Raw genomic sequence first — 23336 nt, forward strand, 5'->3', positions numbered from 1 at the left:
CAATCTCTAGCACTATGGTCATGGATCCTGGCCATAAGCTACGGAAGAGGGAAGAGAGAGAGCGTAATACAACTGCATTTGAGGTTTTACTAAGGATAAAGAAACTGAGTTACCAGAAATTATCAAAGAGAAATAGCACAGAATGGTGTATATGCTTCCCCCTACACCCTGCTTGCCCGCTCACCTGCTTGCTTACCCATAGACAAAGAGTTTGACTTAGGCAGTTGCCCAGGGCTTGACTATAAAAATTGCAGCCCCCCTCAACAGGGTGTGGAGCTTTCACTGACCAGCCACCATTGGTACTGCCTCTGTATGTAAGAAATAAAGGCTAGGACCACTCCATCTGGTTCTCCTGGTGATTTCTTTGGGATCCCACAACACCTGACTGACATTCCAGGTTTGGACCTCCTGCATTACAAATGGCATAGCCAGAAGGATTGTGCAATCCCAAGGAACCTCCAAGTTGAGTCACCTCCCACCAACATCATCCAGTGCCAAGAGGAATCCCAGGCTGGCCATCTGACAATATGTTGCCATGTTGGTGGACTCTCAGGATTTGCCAAGGGATGGGGAGGGGGCGGCCCCCGAAAGTCCCGTTAGTGTCCTAGCTGCCCTGAAGGTGGTGGGGGACCATTTGGGGTTGTGTAAGAAGAAAGACTTGAGCTCTGGTGCTTGCATGCACCCCTCCTGGGTGCCTTGTACACTGTCATGCAGGAACAGTTGCCCCGTTGAAAGTATAGAGTTTGGAGGAGGAGTTTAAGCTAGAAAGGGACATGCAGCTTCTGCAACCTGGTAAGAAGGATGCTTTGGGAAAACAGCTGGAACAGACTAGCAAGCAGTTAACAGAACTAGCTTGCTGCTTTGCTCACAGTTGGGCTGCCCTTTGGCTTTGGCCCAGGTCAGAAAGGGGGCCTCTCAAAGCAGGTGGAACCCATGGAAGTGGGAGCCAACCCCTGAGAGTGACTCTGACTCTGACTCTGAAGGTGACAGTGAAATAATGGTTGTTGAGGATGTGGAAGCAGAGGTGCCCCTGGCAGCCTGCCCAGTGTTAGTATAGAAGATTAAGTCTCAGCAACCAAGGGTGCAGGAGGAGCACGGCCTCCGCCACACCATGGCTCGGCTGGCCATAGACTTGGGCAGAGCTGGTTGAAATGGCGAGTAAATCCCACCATAAAGGTGCTGAAAGTATAGCTGCTCAGTTTTTTTTTTTTTTTTTTTTTTTTTGCATTTTTCTGAAGCTGGAAACAGGGAGAGACAGTCAGACAGACTCCCGCATGCGCCCGACCGGGATCCACCCGGCACGCCCACCAGGGGCGACGCTCTGTCCACCAGGGGGCGATGCTCTGCCCATCCTGGGCGTCGCCATGTTGCGACCCTCCTGGGTGTCGCCATGTTGCGACCAGAGCCACTCTAGCGCCTGGGGCAGAGGCCACAGAGCCATCCCCAGCGCCCGGGCCATCTTTGCTCCAATGGAGCCTTGGCTGCGGGAGGGGAAGAGAGAGACAGAGAGGAAGGCGCGGCGGAGGGGTGGAGAAGCAAATGGGCGCTTCTCCTATGTGCCCTGGCCGGGAATCGAACCCGGGTCCTCCGCACGCTAGGCCGACGCTCTACCGCTGAGCCAACCGGCCAGGGCCTAGCTGCTCAGTTTTTACAACTGTGGGGCATGGTGCTGATGGCATTTCTCTAATGGGGGAGGAGCTATCTGAATGTTTTTCTCATGACTCACCCCTCACTAAGCCAGCGGATACATAGTGCCAGTTTCCAGGCTGCGCAAATGACGTCCCAGTGGATTTGGTTGTTGATAGGGTGCCACACAGCATGGCCTAATAAGGATTTTTCTTCCTCTTTGGAGTGGTGGACCACCCTTGCAGAACTGCAGCAATTCATCTGCAAGTTAGGCACGTGGCACACTATTTGCAACCCTAATATGCAGGGACCAGATATGGAAACTTTTACTTTTGGCATGAGGGACCCAGTGGTGCAGACGACCCCTCCCACATATTTCGGCACTCTCATTTCCATTCTTTTCACCCGTCTGGGGTAGCCTATACAGGTTGTAACCTAAATGGTCACCAATTTGGGAGAAGTAGAGATCATGAGGCAGAAACAGGTAGTGAGACAAATGAAGGGAAGAAAGACTTCCTGGTCTGGTTGTCCCTGCACACCCCGAGGATGACCCTTGGTGGGTGAGCTTAAACTCCTCTAGGAAGCAGCCTGAGGAACACGAGTGCAGGGGACCACTGGGGATCGGAGGCTACACATGAAACTAACCATCTATTTGTCTTCACAAAATATTGGTGTACACTCGTATATGGCAGCCCTGAACACTTCAGGGGCCCTTTATCCATTATGGATGGCTATGGGGATCTGCCATCTGTGTGCAAGTTGTTACTCACACTGTTGGGGTGGGATAGCTCCTCCCACTCCTGTCCTTTCTGAGTGGACATCTCCTCCATTCCCTAGTATAATCCTGGGATTAATGTACTGATGGGCACATGCCTGAAAACTACCATTGGAAAATTTCACTTAAAAGAAAGAGTAGTGAAGGCTGTCCTATAGGGACACACTTAGCATGCCCCTGTGCAGCTACCATCCCCTCTACTGGTGGCAAATATCCACCAGTATGGCCTGCAGGGGGGCATGCTGACATAACAGCAACCATACAGGAACTGGCCAAAGTAAACACAACACTGGGGAACAATTTTTTTTCCGTTTTCTGTTGCATGAGGTTTTAGAACTGTTTCTATAAACTTCTGCAGAGCTGATTCCAAATCTGAAATCTGTTTTTTGGTGCATGCTCTAGTTTTTATGCAATTTTAATTTCTTTTTGTTACAGTTAATGGCATGCATTGGTTTTTAAATTGGAGTTAAAGGGCAACGACTCTTGGATTGAACATAAACACAAGGCAATTAATGTTTTACAAACATCACTTTTACATAATTGTAGTTGTTTTTAAATATAAAAAATTATTATCTGATAAAAACACCCTCTTATTTTGTTTTAAGATTGAATCATGGCTTCTTCAAGTAGGCATAAACGTAAGAATAGTCCTGACACCTTCTGTTATATATGTGGCTGTTACATGCTTCAACATCAAATATTTCATCATTTGTGACACATGCATATATTGCCTATTTTCAGCGGTTCCAATTGGTTATTCAACTCATCTGCAAGAAGATTATAATGACATAAAAATTGTCCTCGACTTTCTGAAGTATGAGGAGCATAACTGGATCATTTGTGTGGATCTTAAAATGGTAAATTTCCTGCTAGGACAACAGGGAGGTTTCAGGAAGTATCCTTGCTTTCTGTGTTTGTGGGACAGCCGAGGTCAAGAGAAACGCTGGACACAGAAGGAGTGGCCGAAACATGAAGCTCTAGAAGTAGGGATGCAAAATATTGTGAATGAACCTGTAATTAATCGAGACAGGATCATTTTTCCCCCACTTCACATCAAACTTGGCTTAATGAAGCAGTTTGTTCAGGCTTTGAATAGAGAAAGTGAATGCTTTCAACATATCATTTCTGCTTTTCCTGCCTTGTCTTTCGAGAAGATAAAAGCCGGTGTATTCGATGGACCTCAAATTCAAACCCTCATCTGTGACGAAGAATTTGCCAGGAAGATGAATAAGGAGGAGAAAGCAGCATAGCAGTGTTTTGTGGCAGTTAAAAAGAACTTCCTTGGCAACAAAAAAGCAGAAAACTATGAACTTTTGGTTCAAAGGATGCTGTTGGCTTTCCGCGACATTGGATGTAACATGAGTGTCAAGATTCACTTCCTGAACAGTCACCTTGATAAGTTTCCCAAAAATCTTGGAGCTGTTAGTGATGAGCAGACTACTGCTGGAGCATCAAATGAGATTGTCCTTAACAAATACAGAAACGCAAGAGCTACAAACACAAATTTTTTCCTGAATAGAATTTAAATAAGTTTTGTGCAAATTTTATGATTAAAATAAGTGTTTTAATATGTTCTATTTCAAAATTATAGACAAATTCTGATCCAGTCATATATTTTAGTGTATTAGTGTATTTATTGCATTATATACATTATTATATTTCTACAAAGATGATGCCCAAGAAGACACTCTACTTCATTATGTTAAACTAAATGTTGAAAAATTTACAATAAGATGAAAACCAAAAATCTTAAATTGCAAAATAACTGTAGCTTACAGAGAAAAATTAATGTCAGGTTTCAGATCAGCACACTCAAATTAGGTAAGAGCAAGTATTTTTGTGGATGCAACCAAAATTTTGCTCCCCAGTGAATTCGTCCAGCGCATAGTCCCTACAATGTGCTTACGTGGCCCATCCACAAGCCAGAAGGCACCTGGTGCATGACCTTGAACTATAGAGAATTAAATAAGATAGTGTCCCCCTTGCATACAGTAGTTCCCAATATCACAGACTTGCTAGATGATTTGAGTCATGAGCTCAGAACATATCACTATGTTTTCGACCTAGCTAATACCATTTTTTCTATAGCTATTAGAAGAGAGTCAAGGCCAATTTGTTTTTACTTGGGAGGGGAAACAATGGACCTTCACCATGTTGCCTATGAGATGTCTACACAGCTCTACCATCTACCATGGGTTCATGGTAACTGATTTGTTGGCTTGGTCCAGGCCGGCAGAAGTGCTACTATATCATTATATTGATGATGTCATGCTAATCTCTGACTCTCTTCCCTCCTTAGAGAAAGCAGGTCCCTCTTTGCTAACCCATCTCTGACAGCAAGAATGGGAGGTCAATGAGAGCAAAGTACAAGGACCTGGTTTATCTGTCAAATTTTTTAGGGTTATCTGGTCGGTGTAGGTGCCTGCAATTCCTTTTTGCAGTGGTCAGGTCATTTTGCGGACATCCAGAATTGAAGCACTTGCTGGGTATGCTCTGAATTCCCCACATCCACTGCTGATGGCCTGCCCTGGCATATCCACCCTGCAAACTTCACCAAGTGGTCCTGGCTTAGTCAATGAAATGCTGCTGAGCCAAATTTGACCTGGTCCAGAGGCAATTCTTCCAGCTCATGTGTGCGAAGGAATGTAACTAGGCAACAAGACCTTGCTAAGCCATGACCCCATCTGCATCATACTGTATGGACCTGACTTAATTGGATGGCTGCTGTACCTGTAGAGTTGTGGGTTCCTTCCCCACTCTGTGTTGAGCTGCACAATGTGACTACTAACTTCACCCAAACAACAAGGTGGACTCTCTCAGACTTTTGTCTTAATGTAACTGCAGTGATGAGCACAGACAAATGGAGCCAACAACACCTTGGTCTTTCTGGCACTGTGGGGTACGCTTTGGATGTGGAGTACACTATGGATGGCTCTTTCAGCTGTATAATTGAAATGACCATTGCACTTGGAAACATCCCTATATCCCTGGACATATTCTTCCCACTTTGCCCAGTATTCCCAACTAGGCCAATGCCAAAGTTTGATATCACATCTGGCAAATGGCTTGGTGGGAATATCACTTCGCCTTCTTTGCCCCACTAATTAGTAATATTGAAATCAGAAGGGCTTTTGATGCCCTTGCCCAGCATGTAACCACAGCTTTTAACCACTCCTGGGACACCACAGTGCTCCTAATGGACAAGGTAACAAAAAATGAGACAGGTGGTTCTGGAAAACCAAATGGCATTAGACATATTCACAGCTGCCCAAGGTGGCACCTATGCCTGTCTGCTCACTGAGTTCTGTGCATACATCCCAGACAGTGCACACAATCTGTTACAGGCCTTACAAGCCATGGCTGCAGAAACTACCAAGAAAGAAGCCCTAGGACACAACCCCTTCCTGATGGATGTCCCTAGGGGCCAATCTTAGATATGCTTTAATGGTTTAGTAGGTTTCTTTCTATGCTTGTAGCTTATACTGTATTTTCTGTATTTGGATGCAGTGTGCTGCCAAAACTCTCTCCACACAGGGTTACCTGTGGAATAATCATGCTTGGATTGTGAGGTGGAAGAGCAATGTTGGGGTGGAGTGTAGGGTCCATGCTGGACATGGTCCTTCCCCTCCCCAGTTCCTGGTCCTGTCATGAATCCTGGCCATGAACTATGTGTGGAAGAGAGAGTAATACAACTGCACCTGAGGTTTTACTAAGGACAAAGGAACTGAGTCACCAGATATCATCAAAGAGAAACAGCACAGAACTACATGTATTCCCCCACCCACCCACCCACCCATCCATTGCTTGGCTGCTCACCTGCTTGTTTACCCATAGACAAAGAGTTTCACTTAAGCAATTGCCCAGGGCTTAGCTATAAAAACCATGGCCCCCCTCAGTGGGGTGCGGGGCTTTCACTGACCTGCCATCATTGATACTGCCCGTATGTGTAGGTAATCAAGGCTAGGTCCACTCCATCTGGTCCTCCTTGTGGTTTCTTCGGGATCCCACAATCACACTAGACTGATGTTCTGGGTCTGGACCCTCCTGCATTACAGTACTTTTAATTCTGAAAATATAATATGAATTTTCAAATAATAATATAAAAGGGCATTTGTTTATTTGTTGTTTTAAAAAATCTTATGAACAATTTTCAGCAGATTTTTCTTTTTATAGTAACTATGACTGTATGTAAATAGTTTTACCTTGTGTATGGCCAGTAGGAACGGCCACTATCAAAGCTGCCTGGCCCACACAGGTTTGCATTTGATTCGGACAGATGGTAATGAAACAATGGAGCCAAGAACTGGTGGGCCATTATCTTTAATCCTAGCTCACACCCAGTGGGCGAGAAATACATACAGTGGGAAAACACTTCCCTTTCCATTCAGGGCTCCCAAAGCCACTGACTCATCTGAGTTTCCTAGAATTAAAGGCCCCACTAGCCTTATTCACCTCTGTTCCTTAACTCCTTCTCTTTGCACAAACTGGCTTTTCCTTCAGCATTCCGCCATCTTGGCTGCCTCTCTCTTGCAATGCTAATTTCAAGAACTGAGAGAGAGAGCCCCTGGTCTCCCTTATTTTATAGTGTAGAAATTAATGCCTTTAAGCCAATATACAAATAAAGAAGTCTCTGATACAAAACCACTCATCTGAGACACAAATAAGATTCCTCATAAGAGTGCACCACCCCCTATCATGCAAAAGTCAAGGGTGTGGGGAAAAGCTTAGTGTTGAGAAGATCTTAGTATTAAAAGGGTAGGAAAGGCTTAGTCTTAAAACTAAGCCTTAGGCTATAAGGACCGTGCCTGCTTACAGCCTGTCCCCCACACCCAATGCAAACTATAAGCGAGTGAATATATACTAAGGATGGAACTAAGCCTTTCCCACCCTTTTAATTCTAAGATCTTCTCAACACTAAGCTTTTCCCCACACCTTGACTGTTGCATGGTGTGTCGTGGTGCACTCATATGAGGAATCCCATTTATGCCTAAGATAAGTGACTCTGTATCAGAGACTTCCTTATTTTATATTGGCTTAAAGGTTTTGATTTTTACACTATAAAATGAGGCAGACCAGGGGCTCACTCTTTCTTGGTTCCTGCATTGCAGAGGCCTCTCTGATCTCTTACCTTCTATGGGAAAGCAGGCTTTCTGCTTTTCCCTTGGCTTCTCTTGTGGCTTGCCTGTCTTGATGAGACACCAATAAACAGAATGGCCCACCATCCTCTGACTCCACCATTTCTTTACTGTTTGCCTGAATTCAATGAGAACCTGCATGTGAATGGCCATGATGGCGGCCCCTGGCCATACAGTGGTTCTTTGTGACTGGCTCTTTTCACCTAGCATAAAGTTTTCAATGTTCATCTATTTTACAGTATATTTCAGTAATTCATTTCTTTTAATTATTTATTTATTTTAGAGAGAGAGAGAGAGAGAGAGAGAGGAAGGGAGAGAGATGAGCATTAACTGGTGATTGTGGTACTTTAGTTGTTCATTGATTGCTTCTCATACATCCCTTGACTGGTGGACTCAAGCAGAGCCAGTAACTCCTTACTCAAGCCAGAAACCTTAGGCTCTGTAAAGCCAGCAGCCAAGGCCAGGGCCACTACTATCAAAGCAGCCCAGCCCATGCAGGTTCGCATTGGATTTGGACAGTTGGTAAAGAAACAACGAAGCCACAAACTGGTGGGCCATAGTCTTTAATTCTAGCTTGCACCCGGCGGGCAAGTAAAACATACACTGGGCTCCAAAACCCAATCACATTCAGTGCTTACAAAGCCACTGACTTATCCGAGTTTTCTAGAATCAAAGGTTTCTAGCTCACCAGCCTTATTCTCCTCAGTTCCCCATCTCCTTCCTTATCCCAGATACAAACTCTACACAAACTGGCATCTCACTCAGCACTCCACCATCTTGGCTGCTTCTCCTGGCCTCCTCCACGTGGCCTTTCTCTGCTCTCCTCTGCTCTCTCTTCTAATGATAATCTCAGGAACCAAGAGCGCCAGCTCCTGTTCTACCCCTATTTTATAGTGTAGAAATCCAAACCTTTAATCCAATATACAAAATAGGGAAGTCTCTAATACAAAGTCACTTCTCTGAGGCATGATTGGATTGTACCGCCCCACATCAAAAAGGGTGGGAAAGGCTTAATCCCAAAACCAAGCCCCAGGCTACAAAGATCCTGCCCGCCCCCAATACACATTAATATCACCTGGGCAACGGCCTGCACGTGGGCAGCGTTACTTTAACAAAGTGAGCATAATACATTTTATCTGCCCAACAGGCTCAAACTAGCAATCTCAGGTTTCAAGCCAGTGATCTATGGGCTTAAGCTGGTGACCACAAGATCATGTTGATGATTCCATGCTCGAGCCGGTGATCCCACACTCAAGCTGGTGAGCTTTAAAACTTAGGGATTTTGAACCTGGAATCTCTACTTCCCAGGTTGATGCTCTATCCACTGAGCCAACAATGGTCAGGCAATAATTCATTTTCTTTTCTTTTTTTTTTTTTTTTCTGAAGCTGGAAACAGGGAGAGACAGTCAGACAGACTCCCGCATGCGCCCGACCGGGATCCACCCGGCATGCCCACCAGGGGCGACGCTCTGCCCACCAGGGGGCGATGCTAGCCCCTCCGGGGCGTCGCTCTGCCGTGACCAGAGCCACTCTAGCGCCTGGGGCAGAGGCAAAGGAGCCATCCCCAGCGCCCGGGCCATCTTTGCTCCAATGGAGCCTTGGCTGCGGGAGGGGAAGAGAGAGACAGAGAGGAAGGGGGTGGAGAAGCAAATGGGCACTTCTCCTATGTGCCCTGGTCAGGAATCAAACCCGGGTCCCCCGCATGCCAGGCCGACGCTCTACCGCTGAGCCAACCCGCCAGGGCCTAATTCATTTTCTATTTTTGCTGAATAACATTCCATTGTATGCATATACCACACTTTTTTAATCTATTTATCTCTTGATGGACACTTGGCCATATTTTCACTCTTTGAATATTATGTATAGTGCTGCTATGAACACTTCTAGACACTTTTCTGTGCAGATATATATTTTCATTTTTCTTCAATAGACATGTAGGGAAATGTCTTGGGTATTGGGACATATGTCTTGGGGAATTGCTGAGTTATATGTTAACTCTGTTTAACATTTTGAGGAATTTCCAGGTTGTTGGCCACAGTCCATTTAATATTCCATCAGCTATGTTTGAGGGTTCCAGTTTTTCCACATCCCCTCCAACATTTGCAATTGTCTGTCCCTTTTTTGTGTATATGAGAGAGAGAGAGACAGGAAGGGAGAGAGATGAGAAGCATCAACTTGTAGTTACATCACTTTAGTTGTTCATTTATTGCTTCTCATTAGTGCCTTAACCAGAGGACTCAAGCTGAACCAATGATCCCTTGCTCAAGCCAGTGACCTTGGGCTCAAGCCAGAGACCTTGGGCTTCCTCACCAAAGGTGTTAGATTGAGAGCCACAGGCCTGCATTCATTCCCCTAATGCAGTGGTCCCCAACATTTTTTGGGCCACGAACCAATTTAATGTCAGAAAATATTTTCACAGACTGGCCTTTAGGGTGGGACGGATAAATGCACGAAATAAAATTATGCAACCGGCGTAAAAACTGTGGTATTTTAAAATATAATTGTCGAACTTACGAGACAAGCATCAAGAGTGAGTCTTAGACGGATGTAACAGAGGGAATCTGGTCATTTTTTAAAAATAAAACATTGTTCAGACTTAAATATAAATAAAACAGAAATAACGTAAGTTATTTATTCTTTCTCTTTGGACCGGTACCAAATGGCCCATGGACCGGTACCGGTCCGCAGCCCGGGGGTTGGGGACCACTGCCCTAATGAACACTGAACTGAAGAATATGATAATATATATGTGTCTGTTTTGATTTTCCCTTACCCCACTCCCAACCCCCTTTCTCAGGCAGCCCCTGACAGCCAAACACCTGGACCAACAGTGCCAACCAAGGTTCACCAGCAACTGCTACCAGCTGTATTTCCCCACTTCCCCTGTTCTCTTCCTTCCTCTTTAGAAGGAGTGCTTCTGTGTTAATTCCATCTTGGACTTTTTTTTTACACATATACACAAATGACACCTTCCTTTAAATGAACATTCTACTATTCACTGGTTCTAGTTTTTGTGGTGGGCTTAAGAAAATTGCTTTTTCTCCTTTTATTTCATTTATAAACCTCCCTGTTCCCACCCCTCAAGATTCTAATCATGACCATAAGATCAAGAAGTGCCAGTTATAGATTTTTTTAAAGAAAAAGAAAACCATTCAACTTGAAAAGGAAGCAGCACAAAGGTCAAATAACAATGTAAAGGGTGTCACAAGATAGTACAAGATTGCCAAGAGTGTGGTACTGACAATTGATGCTGAGTCTGGACAGACGAAGATAAGTTATTAGGGCTAGAGTGTGCATGCAAGGCTTTGTGAAGAGAGAAAAACTTGAGCTGACCCTGAAAGACTGAGGGGGCAGTGGCTCCCAAGCTGTGGTAATCCATGGGAATAGGGTGGTCTGAGTACAGGCATGGTAAACTCAGGTTAGATATTACTTTAAAGATGGGTCTGATATGGTAAATATCAATTACTGAGGTTGAGGGTAGGACACAAATTATCTGTAAAATGTTAATTTAAAATAGATTTGTTAAAGTTCAGTACAGTGGTACATCACAAATATGCTCCAATTGCTCTTATTTCAAACCACTCAACAAACAAAAATGAGGTGAACCATCCTGTAGCTGAACTCAAGTCCATGGCAGCTCTGTAATACTTCAGAGTGGCCTAGACTTCTGCTAAATTATCTGGCTACAATATAAGTAGTATTTAATATTTTTTATGAAAACTTACGCTTATAGGCACAAAAACATAATTAATAAAAAGAGGGTCATCTGCAGTTACTTGCATGTAAGTGGCAAGTGTCCCAGGTAAGGGAGAGTGCATGGGCTGAAGAAGGGGACAGGAGTACCTGGTATGACTGTGGATGCCATGGGTTTGGCAGTGGCAGTGTGGATGCTGTGTACTCTATATCACCCATGTGACTTAGGAATATTAGTCTGGCAGAGTGTGGACAGTGGGGATTGATGTGGCCTTGGAAAATGTAGTCATGGCTACTGTATCACCTCCCTTCTGAACAGAATCTTTAGTACTGTTGAGGTTTTTGTTTGTTTGTTTTGTGATGAGGTTGGCAGGTGTCATTTGCAGGGCCAATAGTATACAATAGAAAAACTTTATGAAATGATTTGTGATTTAATATCAAAGCTCTCAGTACTAGTACTCTGTAGTTATAAAGGTGTTAAAAGGAATAATAAATCCCTATAGAGGACAGAATTATTCAGTTCCAATATTAACTATGTCTTATTAGATCTTTGACTCAAAACCCTAGAAATAACTTGATCACTTTTGAGTTTAAAATGTAAAATAGAATTTAATATCTTACTATTCTAAAAAAATACTTGCCTGTGGGACCTTTTCTTAAAAATTTGAACCAGCTTTTCATAAGCACAATTTTGTTTCTGAGTCACTGAAAAATCAGAGGCACATATTTTGAGCTCTTCACTTACTTGATAAGGAAAAACTAAAACAAGAGTTAAAAACAAAGCTGAACGAAGAAAGTAATGCCTATAAGAATTCTCATGTCTAATAGATAAGAGCATTTTTAGTAACAAAATGCTTCCAATAACATACATCCCTTGCTTCCAAAATTGCAAGTCTGCCAAACTGCAGCTCAAGGTGCCTCCTGTCTGGACTCCACCCACCTTTCGGCTAAGCGACCTACACGTGCTCCAGCATTTTCAACCTCTTCCCCTCCACTGTAAAATGAAGAACATCTCTCATCATAGCATAGACGTGAAAATAAGTGCTCTGTATACTGTAAAGTGAGTACAGAAGTTAATGGTAACGTTTCCTGCAATGCCTGTCCTCACCGCCTTTGGCACCTTCCTCCACGATCCGCTCTCGCCCGAGTCCCAAACCCGGGCTCGTCCATATTTTCGTTTATTTGTTAATTTAATTAATGTTCCCCATCGTTGTTGACTTTCCTGGTGACAGCAGGTGCAGGGGACAGTCCATTCTTCCTGTCGGCTGGCGTAGAGACCTTGCTAGGGGTCCGGGTGCAGGCACTGGTCCCGGGAACCTGCTCCGCTTCCCGCCCCGCCCCGGCCCCGCCCCGGCCATGGCCCCGCCCCGCCCATGGCCCCGCCCCCGGCTCCGCCCCGAATTCCTGGCCCCTCCAAGCAACCGCGGCGCCTTGGTCAACTGACCGCGCGGCGGGTACTCAAGGTCACAAGAGAAATCGGACCACTGGAGTCTTTGGCGTGGTGGGCCTTCCGTGCGCGGGAGGCGCTGCCTGTCACTTGCGGGCTGCGTCCCTCCTCCGCCCCCTCGGGTGTGACGGCCCGCGGAGGATGAGAGGGCGACTGCTGAGCAGGCACTGCCTATCTTCCGCCTGACAGAGCCTAGTAAGTGTGCGGTCCCCTGCACGTCAGACCCGTTAGGTACTGAGGGATATCCTGGAAATGCTGCTTCCGAGATGGACTGTCCCCACCTACAGATGCGAAACTGGCCAGGAGAAGCTCAGCGACTTGGCCGACTCAGCTGTTTGGTACCTGGGCAGGGCAGGTAACCAGGCACCTAGAGGCCCACCGCAGAGCCCTGGGCACCGCGCCTCACCCAGGCAACGCTCAGCTCGTGGACGGCTGGGCCCCTAGCTCCTTTCTGTCTTAGGCCGAAAGTAGGAGGGCGAGGGCTACTCGGGCTTTGGAGATAAAACGAAAACCAGAAGTTTATTTCTGAGAAATAATATGAATAGTCTAAAACCGAGAGCCATCTGTTTGCATTAAATCTTTCTACAACTTTATGTGCTGGCACAGCCGCTGGCTTCCTCTCATTCCTCCACCTGTGTATGCACTTCACAATCACACCCTTAAGATGAGCCCCATTTTCTTTTGCTCTTGTTCTATTGGCATACAATCTATATTTAGTTTCCACTTGGTAATATTCCTTTCATCTTCTTGGGATCTCTGGGTTTTGTGTTTGTTTGTTTGTTTGTTTCCTCAGCAATGACCTTCCCCCAAGGAACTCCATTTATTTGCAGATTTTCTTTTCTTGGCTTTATTTTCTCACCATGGGTTAGCCCATTTCAGTCACCTGTCTCTGCCCTTATTATTTGAGTAGATGATCACAGCCTAGCCTTGCCCTTTAAGGGCAGAACAATGGGTGGGGGGCGTTAATGGTTCCTAGGAGAGAGGTAGAGCAGGGTACCCATAGGACCACATCTCAGCTTGCTTTCTTTTGGAACAATCATAATTCAAAACTCCATAACTCATAAGATATATCCACTTAGTTTCTTTTTCAGAAACTAACAAAGACATATGAGGTCTTGGATGTTGATAATAAAGCAGTTAGAAGTATAAGAAATGTTTAAGATGAATTAAACCCTAAGTCTTGCATTGTGCCTCAACCTCTGACAACCTAAGACCTACTCTCATAAATCATGAGAACATCAGGACATAAGCCCACCTCAGGACAGCTATGGGGCACCTTTGGCTGCCCAACGTGGGCAGACCCCAGCAGCATAGGCTGACTGTATATGGATTCCCATCCTAGTTCCTTTGGTTGAAGCCTTTGGACTTGTGCCAGATTAATCTTTCTATTCTTTTTCCCAGCCCTGCTTTCATCAGATTTTGACATCCTTTTTTCTTCTCCCTCTCCAGCTCACTTTACTTCCTCTTGCTATGTAGGAAATCTTTTCCTATTTCCCCAAGCTTCAGCCCTTGGGATAGCACTTAGGGCAATGCTCAACTGGGATTTGTTGTTTCTTAATTCTGAGTTCCTCTTTCCCCAATTTATAATAACTTCAGATGAAGAAATCCTGAATAACAATAGTAATAATAACAACAATATAGTAATATCTAGAAAATAATATGTCTCTCTTTAAGCAGACATATATTTCCTGATCTTAGCCTTGTTAGAAATGCAAATCTTTGCCTTGTTTGAAAAATCAGGATTCTTAGCAATTCAGAGTGATCAATTTAATTCAACTTTAACACCCATGCAAAGTGCCTGCAGTATATAAGGTAGTGTGCTGAGGACATACATATAGTTTGTTGCTGTAATCATTGAACCTTCTTTCAGTTTAGAGAGGACAAACCTGAACAAGGCTGCATTGGTGAAGTGTCAGAGCAAAAGCTAGGATTTTACTAGAAGGAGGCTGCAAAAGGTTGGTGAGGGCATCTGAAGAGGCTTAATGGGAGAGTCAGGGTTTGAAATTGGCCTTGAAGGCTAAGATTGCACACAGGAGACTACCTTGGAGGTGGAAAAGCAGGTGAGCTGTGTATGGAGGGGCTGCTTGTCAGGACACTTGGCAGCATTGCTGTGGCAGGCCTTGAGTAGAAGGATCCCTTCTGTTGGAGATGCCTTTTCTCTCTTCCTGTTTTCTCTAGATCAGTTCCATTTTCCAGTTGCTTTCATTTCCCACGATATGTCTCTTCTCCAGCTGAAAAACCCTGAGAGTCAAGATTTGAATCAAAATGACTTAGAGAGATTTTTTTATCCAATTGTGCTAATCAGACTTTTTTTTTTGTATTTTTCTGAAGCTGGAAACGGGGAGAGACAGACAGACTCCCGCATGCGCCCGACCGGGATCCACCCGGCATGCCCACCAGGGGCGAAGCTCTGCCCACCAGGAGGCGATGCTCTGCCCCTCCGGGGCGTCGCTCTGCCGCAACCAGAGCCACTCTAGCGCCTGGGGCAGAGGCCAAGGAGCCATCCCCAGCGCCCGGGCCATCTTTGCTCCAATGGAGCCTTGGCTGCAGGAGGGGAAGAGAGAGACAGAGAGGAAGGAGGGGGGGGGTGGAGAAGCAAATGGGCGCTTCTCCTATGTGCCCTGGTCGGGAATCGAACCAGGGTCCCCCGCATGCCAGGCCGACGCTCTACCGTTGAGCCAACCGGCCAGGGGCCAGACTTTTTTTTCTTAATTTTATTTTTAAGTCATGCGAGTGCATAAGGGACAGGGGCATTCAGCTTAGCTGGAGGATTCAGTTATCTCTTATTTAGAATCAAGAGTGTGTACCCTTTGGCTTAAAAACAAAGCCTATGACTCTTCTGAAACCTCTTTTAAGGTTCCAAAATCAGTTTAGGAGTCTTAGGATAGTTTATGTAGCTGTGTTCCCTTTTTACCCTAGGACATGTAGCTCCCTCTAATAATAATATAGGAAGTGAAGTACCTAGAGCTTCTTCCAGCCTTGCAAGTTCCCTTCGGTCGGATTCTGGATTTTCCTCACAGCATGTCTCCCAAACGTCAGCCTTCGCTTCCATCTCAGACGAAGAAACCGAGACTGCCTCCTGCCCCCAAGCCAGAGAAGAAGTCAGTCTCTCAGGACTTGCCAAAAGGAGAAAGAGAACAGCAAGAAGCAATTGAACATATTGATCAAGTACAAAATGAAATAGACAGACTTAATGAATAAGCCAGTGAGGAGATTTTGAAAGTAGAACAGAAATATAACAAACTCCACCAACCATTTTTTCAGAAGAGGTCAGAATTGATCGCCCAAATCCCAAATTTTTCGGTAACAACATTTGTCAACCATCCACAAGTGTCTGCATTGCTTGGGGGAGAGGGTGAAGAGGCACTGCATTATTTGACAAGAGTTGAAGTGACAGAATTTGAAGATATTAAATCAGGTTACAGAATAGATTTTTATCTTGATGAAAATCCTTACTTCGAAAATAAAGTTCTCTCCAAAAAATTTCATCTGAATGAGAGTGGTGATCCATCTTCAAAGTCCACTGAAATCAAATGGAAATCTAGAAAGGATTTGACGGAACATTCAAGTCAAATGCAGAAAAAATCCAGCAGAAAGAGACAGCATGAGGAACCAGAGAGCTTCTTTACCTGGTTTACTGACCATTCTGGTGCAGGTGCCAGTGAATTAGGAGAAGTCATCAAATATGATATTTGGCCAAATCCATTACAGTACTACTCGGTTCCTGTCATGGATAATGAAGAAGGGAAAGGAGAAGAAGAAGATGAGGAGGAGGAGGAGTTGGAAGATATTGATGAAGAAGGGGATGAGGATGAAGGTGAAGAAGATGAAGATGATGATGAGGGGGAGGAAGGAGAGGAAGATGAAGGAGAAGATGACTAATGGAACACTGATGGATTCCAACCCCCTTTTTAAATTTTCTACAATCCCTGGGAGCAAGTTGCAGTCTTTTTTTTTCCCCTCTTGTGCTCAGTCGCCCTGTTTTTGAGGTCTCTTTTCTCTCCTTTACATCATGGTTCTCACCTTATTTGGGGGGGGGAGGATGTACCTTAAGGGGAATACAGTGGGAAAAAAATCTCTGCCACTTTATGTTCCAAATTCATTTTTATCCCTTCCTGTTTCAACAAAAACTTCATAAAATCAACATCACCGTGCTCTGTGGGAAAAAAGAAAAACCTTCTGCTCCCTTAGCTCTGCTAGAAGCTGGAGGGTGCTAGGCCCCTGTGTAATAGTGCATAGAATTCTAGCTTTTTTCTTTCTTTCTCTGTGTATTGGGCTCAGAGATTACACTGTGTCTCTATGTGAATATGGACAGTTAGCATTTACCAACATGTATCTGTCTACTTTCTCTTGTTTAAAGAAAGAAAAAAAAACTAAAAAAAAAAAAATGGGGTTATAGAAGGTCAGCAAAGAGTGGGTTTGAGATGTTTGGGTGGGTTAAGTGGGCATTTTGACAACATGGCTTCTCCTTTGGCATGTTTAATTGTGATGTTTAATGGACATCCTTGCAGTTTAAGATGACACTTTTAAAATAAAATTCTCTCCTAATTATGACTTGAGCCCTGCCACTTGATGAGAGAATCAGCAGAACGTGAAGGACCTTATTCAGAATTGACATTGCTCTATTATAATTTTGTTGCTGTTTATTTTATTTATTTTTTTATTTTTTGTATTTTCCTGAAGCTGGAAACGGGGAGGCAGTCAGACAGACTCCCGCATGTGCCCGACTGGGATCCACCCAGCATGCCCACCAGGGGGCGATGCTCTGCCCCTCTGGGGTGTTGCTCTGCCACAATCAGAGCCATTCTAGCACCTGAGGCAGAGGCCACAGAGCCATCCTCAGCGCCCAGGCCATCTTTGCTCCAGTGGAGCCTTGGCTGCGGGAGGGGAAGAGAGAGACAGAGAGGAAGGAGAGGGGGAGGGGTGGAGAAGCAGATGGGCGCTTCTCCTGTGTGCCCTGGCCGGGAATCGAACCCGGGACTCCCGCACGCCAGACCAACGCTCTACCACTGAGCCAACCGGCCAGGGCCTGTTGCTGTTTATTTTTAAATTTTCTTTTTGTTTCACTGGAAAGGAAAGATGATGCTCAGTTTTAAACGTTCAAAGTGTACAAGTTGCTTTGTTACAATAAAACTAAATGTGTACACACAAAAAAATATAGGAAGTGGGTGAGTGTGTTTCAGGGAAGAGAAAGATTAACCGGGAATGATGAAATCGATAGTCAAAAATCTTTATTCTGAGCTTTCTTTTGTTTCTGTAGGAACCATTGGCCAAATGTAAATATCAGTCTTTGTTGAACAGTTCTCAAAAAGAAAGTTGAAGTATACATTCTGCCCTTGTTGTTTTCATATTCTGTGGTTCTAAAGTAGTAGGAGGAGCCCAAACTTCAGAAATCAATATGACTTGGGCTTGGGGGTAAAATGATACTTGGAATGAAAGTGGGTGTATGGAAAGGAGTACAGTTACTAAAGGACAGTTATTTTAAGTAATTTATTTGTACATAGCCCTTTCCAATATATCTACTGCTTATCCATGCAGAACTCCTGCATTGCCACATTTGCTCCTTGTAGTAGCCGTGGGAATTAGGGAGCACAGGCGATGTGACCACTGTGAAGAGAGAAGTCACCTAACATGGTAAAATGGACCTACATAGAGTTTTCATTCTCAACTTTCTCACTCTTATATGATGCTGTCTAAATATTGTAGCATTCTCATCCAATTGAGTCCCTTCACCAATAATATGCATTTGTGTACCTTTGGAATTCAATATATCTGGACAGTACAAATTCACATAAACCTTAAGTGGAAATCATTATCTTTAAAAACTTGAAAATGACAAACAAGGAAACTTTCTGAGTCTGAGCCCTGAGAATAAAGGTTATTGCTCTGTGTTCAGTGAGGACCCAGGAGCCCTAAGAGAAAGCACTACTACTGGAATGCACTTTCTTGGTTGGCTTGTACCACAGGACCATGCTGGAGCTGGTCAGTCATAACAAAAGCAGAGTGGTTAAAAATGGCTTTGACTACTGCTTTTGCCACTTACTGGCTATGGGTCCCAAGCACCTTCTTTAAATTTTTGAAGCTTCTGATTCCTCATATGTAAGTGAGATGTTAACAGTATGTAACTGATATGGTTATGAAGAATTTATGAGATAGCACATAGAAAAAGCTCATCAAAGGGACTAGCCAACAAAACTTGCTACAGTTGTTTTTTATTATAGTAAAGGCCACAGAACATTCTGTGTTCTAGACTCTAGAGCCAGATGACCTAGAATCTCAGTTATGCATATACTTGCTGTGAGATGATGAATGAGTTAGTTAAGCACTCTCAGTTTGGGTTTCCTCATCTGTAAAATGGAATAATAGTAGAGCTACTTACCTCATAAGGTTATTACAAGGATTAAATATATACCACTCAGAATATACATAAAATTGTTTACTAAAGACTTCTAACTTCTTTTCACAAAAATCTCCCTAGCTTGGGTCCAGTTAAACAGAAGTGTTTGAAATTTCATGTAAGACTTTCAGGAACTACAGAGTTTTAAAATGGAAAAAGGGAGCATTTTCATTGTTAAAAAGTATTATAGTCCATAGAACTCACTTATATGCATTGCACACTCTGATTGCAGAAGTAAGCAGAGCTCTCTACTCTTTCCCTAGGTTGTCAGGGCCTTCCTGAAGTTGTGGTGAGTGGGTGAAGATTGCATTACAGTCTGGCCGCTCCTTTCCTCTCATGTACACTGGCTATATTTAGGCAGGTCTAGATAAGTTTAATATGTTGCCTATTGCCTTGAGTCCAGTTGGTTCCAGAACAGCTGGCTTCGTGAGCCAGAGTGTTTCAGTCCAATTTTAGAGTAGAGTCGAAGAGAAGAAAACATTTGGAAGGTGAAGCCATGTGTTCTAGCTGGGCTGAGCCGCCGTCTGGTTTCGATCCTCTCACTAGCTCCCTGTTGGCCACTTCTCATGCAGAACACCTGTATTTCCTCTCAGGGTTTTGTCCTCTTTATAATACCTCTTTGGAAGCATCTGATTATAACTGGAATATGGATGGTTGTGTAATGAAGGTTCAGGAGTGATTGTTTTCCAAAATGGAAGAGCTTTGTATTTTTTTATTATAAAAGTAAATCCTGTTTAAGAAATGTTTAGGCCCTGGCCGGTTGGCTCAGCAGTAGAGCGTCGGCTTGGCGTGCGGGGGACCCGGGTTCGATTCCCGGCCAGGGCACATAGGGGAGGCGCCCGTTTGCTTCTCCACCCCCTCCCCCTCCTTCCTCTCTGTCTCTCTCTTCCCCTCCCGCAGCCAAGGCTCCATTGGAGCAGGGATGGCCCGGGCGCTGGGGATGGCTCCTTGGCCTCTGCCTCAGGCGCTAGAGTGGCTCTGGTCTCAGCAGAGCGACGCCCCGGAGGGGCAGAGCATCGCCCCCTGGTGGGCAGATTGTCGCCCCTGGTGGGCGTGCCGGGTGGATCCCGGTCGGGCGCATGCGGGAGTCTGTCTGACTGTCTCTCCCCGTTTCCAGCTTCAGAAAAATACAAAAAAAAAAAAAAAAAAAAAAAAAAAAAAGAAATGTTTAAATGATGCAAAAATTTAAGCAACATAGAAAAGATAAAAATTATACACACTCCCACCACACATAGAAAAACTACTGTAAACCTCTTGGCATATATCTTTCTAAATGTTTTTCTATGTGTATATGGGTATACCTGTGGATGTTGAATTTTATGGATATCTTTCAGCAATGTATATGGATATCTTCTTTGCCAAAAAATACATATCTATATTATCATTTTTAACTTGTAGGTAGAATTCCACTTCATGGATGTGCTGTAATTTATATTAAACCAATACTCTGTTCATGCTAGGTTGTTTCCAAGTTTTCAGGAAGTCTAAGTTTGACCATTGCCTTGCAGGACTTAGATCCTAACTCCGAGATGGGGATACCAGGCTCATCTTCTGCCGTCTCTGAGCAGCAGCTTCAGAGGCAAGAGGGACTAAGCAACACTGAAACAGAGCTGAGCAGGCCGAATCTTATCTCATCTGAGGAATGGCTTCAACTGCATGGGCTAAAGAGCAACAAATTGACCTTGAAACAGATTTTGTCACAAATTGGATTTCCACACTGTGAAGGTAGATTTCCACTCACTGAGCAATGCTGGTTAGACCCAACCAGCATCCTGCCTGTTAGCCTCTGAGGAGGCAGCATCAGTTCTGAGGGTCTCTCTAAAACCATGGATCTCTGAGCTTGCTTTGATCTCACTTCCTGATTGGTAAAAAATGTTTGTGCCCCCAATATATGTATATTACTTGGATGTACATTTGTTAATCCATATATTGAATATTAGTAGTGCTTAATTTCACTTCTTTGAAAGATGAAACAGAAGTTATTTGAATTTATCCCCTGGGATGTGCCCCCTTTTGGAGGTCACTGATGCAAACAATAGCTATGTGTAATTTCAGAGAGAGTGTGCTCTTTTCCTGTTGTGGGCCTCCAGTTTTTTCTAAATCCTCTTGTTGGATTCCAGTTTTTTCAATCTTCTTGTTAGATTGCTCCCTTTATTATTAGGTAGTGTCCTTCTTTGTTTCTTACTAGAACCTTTGTTTAAAAGTCTATTTTGCCAGATATAGGTATGGCTACTCCAGCACTTTTTTTCCTTTCCATTTGCATGAAATATCTTTTTCCACCCCTTTACTTTTGGTCTGTGAGTATTTTTCATTCTGAGGTGTGTCTCTTGTAGACAGCATATATATGAGTCTTGTTTTCTTATACATTCAGCTACCCTATCTCTTTTGTTTAGGACATTTATTACATTTCAGGTGATAATTGTTAGGTACATATTTATTGCCATTTTATTCTTTTGTGTTTCTTCTCCTCCTCCTCCTTCTTCTTCTTCTTCTTCTTCTTCTTCTTCTTCTTCTTCTTCTTCTTCTTCTTCTTCTTCTTCTTCTTCTTCTTCTTCTTCTTCTCTTTCTCCTCCTCCTCCTCCTCCTCCTCCTCCTCCTCCTCCTCCTCCTCCTCCTCCTCCTCCTTCTTCTACTTCTCCTCCTCCTCCTCCTCCTCCTCCTCCTCCTCCTCCTCCTCCTCCTCCTCCCCCTCCCTCCTTTCTTCTTCCTCTTTCTCCTCCTCCTCCTCCTCCTTCCAGGCTCTTTGACATTTCTTGTAATCCTGGTTTGGTGATAACAAACTCCTTTAGCTTTTTCTTGTCTGGGAAGCTCTTTATTTCTCCAATTTTAAATTATATCTTTGCTGGGTAAAGTACTCTTGGTTGTAGGTTCTTGCTTTTTATCAGTTTGACTATTTCATGCCAATGCTTCTGGCCTGAAATGTCTTTGTTGATCAGCTATCAGCATTATGGGAGCTCCCTTGTAGGTAACTAACTGTCTTCCTCTTGCTGCTTTTAAGACTTTCTCTTTTCTGACCAGTGGTGGTGCAGTGGATAAAGCATCAACCCAGAATTCTGAGGTCACTGGTTTGAAACACTAAGGTCTCTGGCTCTGGGTTCAGGGTCACCAACTTAAGTGGGAGAATTGTCTACACAATTCCAAAGCTTGCCAGCTTGAGCCCAGAGATCACTGGCATGAAAACCCCAAGTTGCTGGCTTGAGCAAGGGGAAACTGGCTATTCTCTGCATATTTGAGAAGCAATCAATGCACAACTAAAGTGAAAGCAACTTCAGGTTGATGCTTCTCACCTTTCCTTCCTGTCTCTCTCTCACTGTCTCTCACATAAAAAGAAAAAACAGCCCTGGCCGGTTGGCTCAGTGGTAGAGCGTCGGCCTGGCGTGCAGAAGTCCCGGGTTCGATTCCCGGCCAGCACCCATCTGCTTCTCCACCCCTCCCCCTTTCCTTCCTCTCTGTCTCTCTCTTCCCCTCCTGCAGCCAAGGCTCCATTGGAGCAAAGATGGCCCGGGCACTGGGGATGGCTCCTTGGCCTCTGCCCCAGGCGCTAGAGTGGCTCTGGTCGCGACAGAGCGACGCCCCGGAGGGGCAGAGCATCGCCCCCTGGTGGGCAGAGTGTCGCTCCCTGGTGGGCGTGCCAGGTGGATCCCGGTTGGGCGCATGTGGGAGTCTGTCTGACTGTCTCTCCCTGTTTCCAGCTTCAGAAAAATACAAAAACAAAACAAAACAAAAAAACATTTCTCTTTGTCTTTAACCTTTGCTATTTTAATTATGATGTGTCTTCGTGTGGGCCCTTTGGGTTCATCTTGTTTGGGACTCTCTGCCTTCCTGGACTTGTGTGTCTTATTCTTTCACCACTATAAGGAAGTTTTCATTCATTACTTCTTCAAATTCATTTTTGAGCCTTAGCTCTTTCTCTTCTCCTTCTGGTACTCCTATGATGTGGATGTTGTTACGTTTCATGTTGTCCCAAAGGTCCCTTAAACTGTCCTCATTTTTTAAAATTCTTTTTTCTTTTTGCTGCTCTGATTGGGTATTTTTTTCTACCTTGTCCTCCAAATCGCTGATTTAATCCTCTGCTTCACCTAACATACTGTTTATTCCTTCCAGTGTATTCTTGATGGCAGGCATTATATTCTTCATTTATTACTGGTTACTTTTTATAGTTTCTATGTTATTTCCATGCTGTTGAGCATCCTTATAATCATTACTTTGAAATCTATATCTGATAAACTACTTGCCTCCATTTCATTTAACTTTTTTTCCTAG

General features: G+C 44.2%; 2 protein-coding genes across 2 annotated transcripts in view; both read left to right on the top strand.

Annotated features, from left to right (window-relative positions):
• The first annotated feature begins 12659 nt into the window (after positions 1–12659).
• Positions 12660–23336, top strand: part of VWA3B (von Willebrand factor A domain containing 3B) — a 271732-nt gene continuing 261055 nt past the window's right edge. The window contains 2 exon segments of the mRNA XM_066267787.1: positions 12660–12871; positions 20582–20798. Coding sequence (XP_066123884.1) covers positions 20603–20798 — 196 coding nt within the window. The 5' untranslated portion in view covers positions 12660–12871; positions 20582–20602.
• On the top strand, positions 15698–16628 carry LOC136328864 (protein SET-like). The gene is given in 1 exon segment (XM_066264845.1): positions 15698–16628. A coding segment is annotated over 1 exon segment (861 nt). The 3' UTR covers positions 16559–16628.

The sequence above is a fragment of the Saccopteryx bilineata genome, chromosome 3 (genome assembly GCF_036850765.1).
Source record: "Saccopteryx bilineata isolate mSacBil1 chromosome 3, mSacBil1_pri_phased_curated, whole genome shotgun sequence".
Taxonomy (NCBI): Eukaryota; Metazoa; Chordata; class Mammalia; order Chiroptera; family Emballonuridae; genus Saccopteryx; species Saccopteryx bilineata.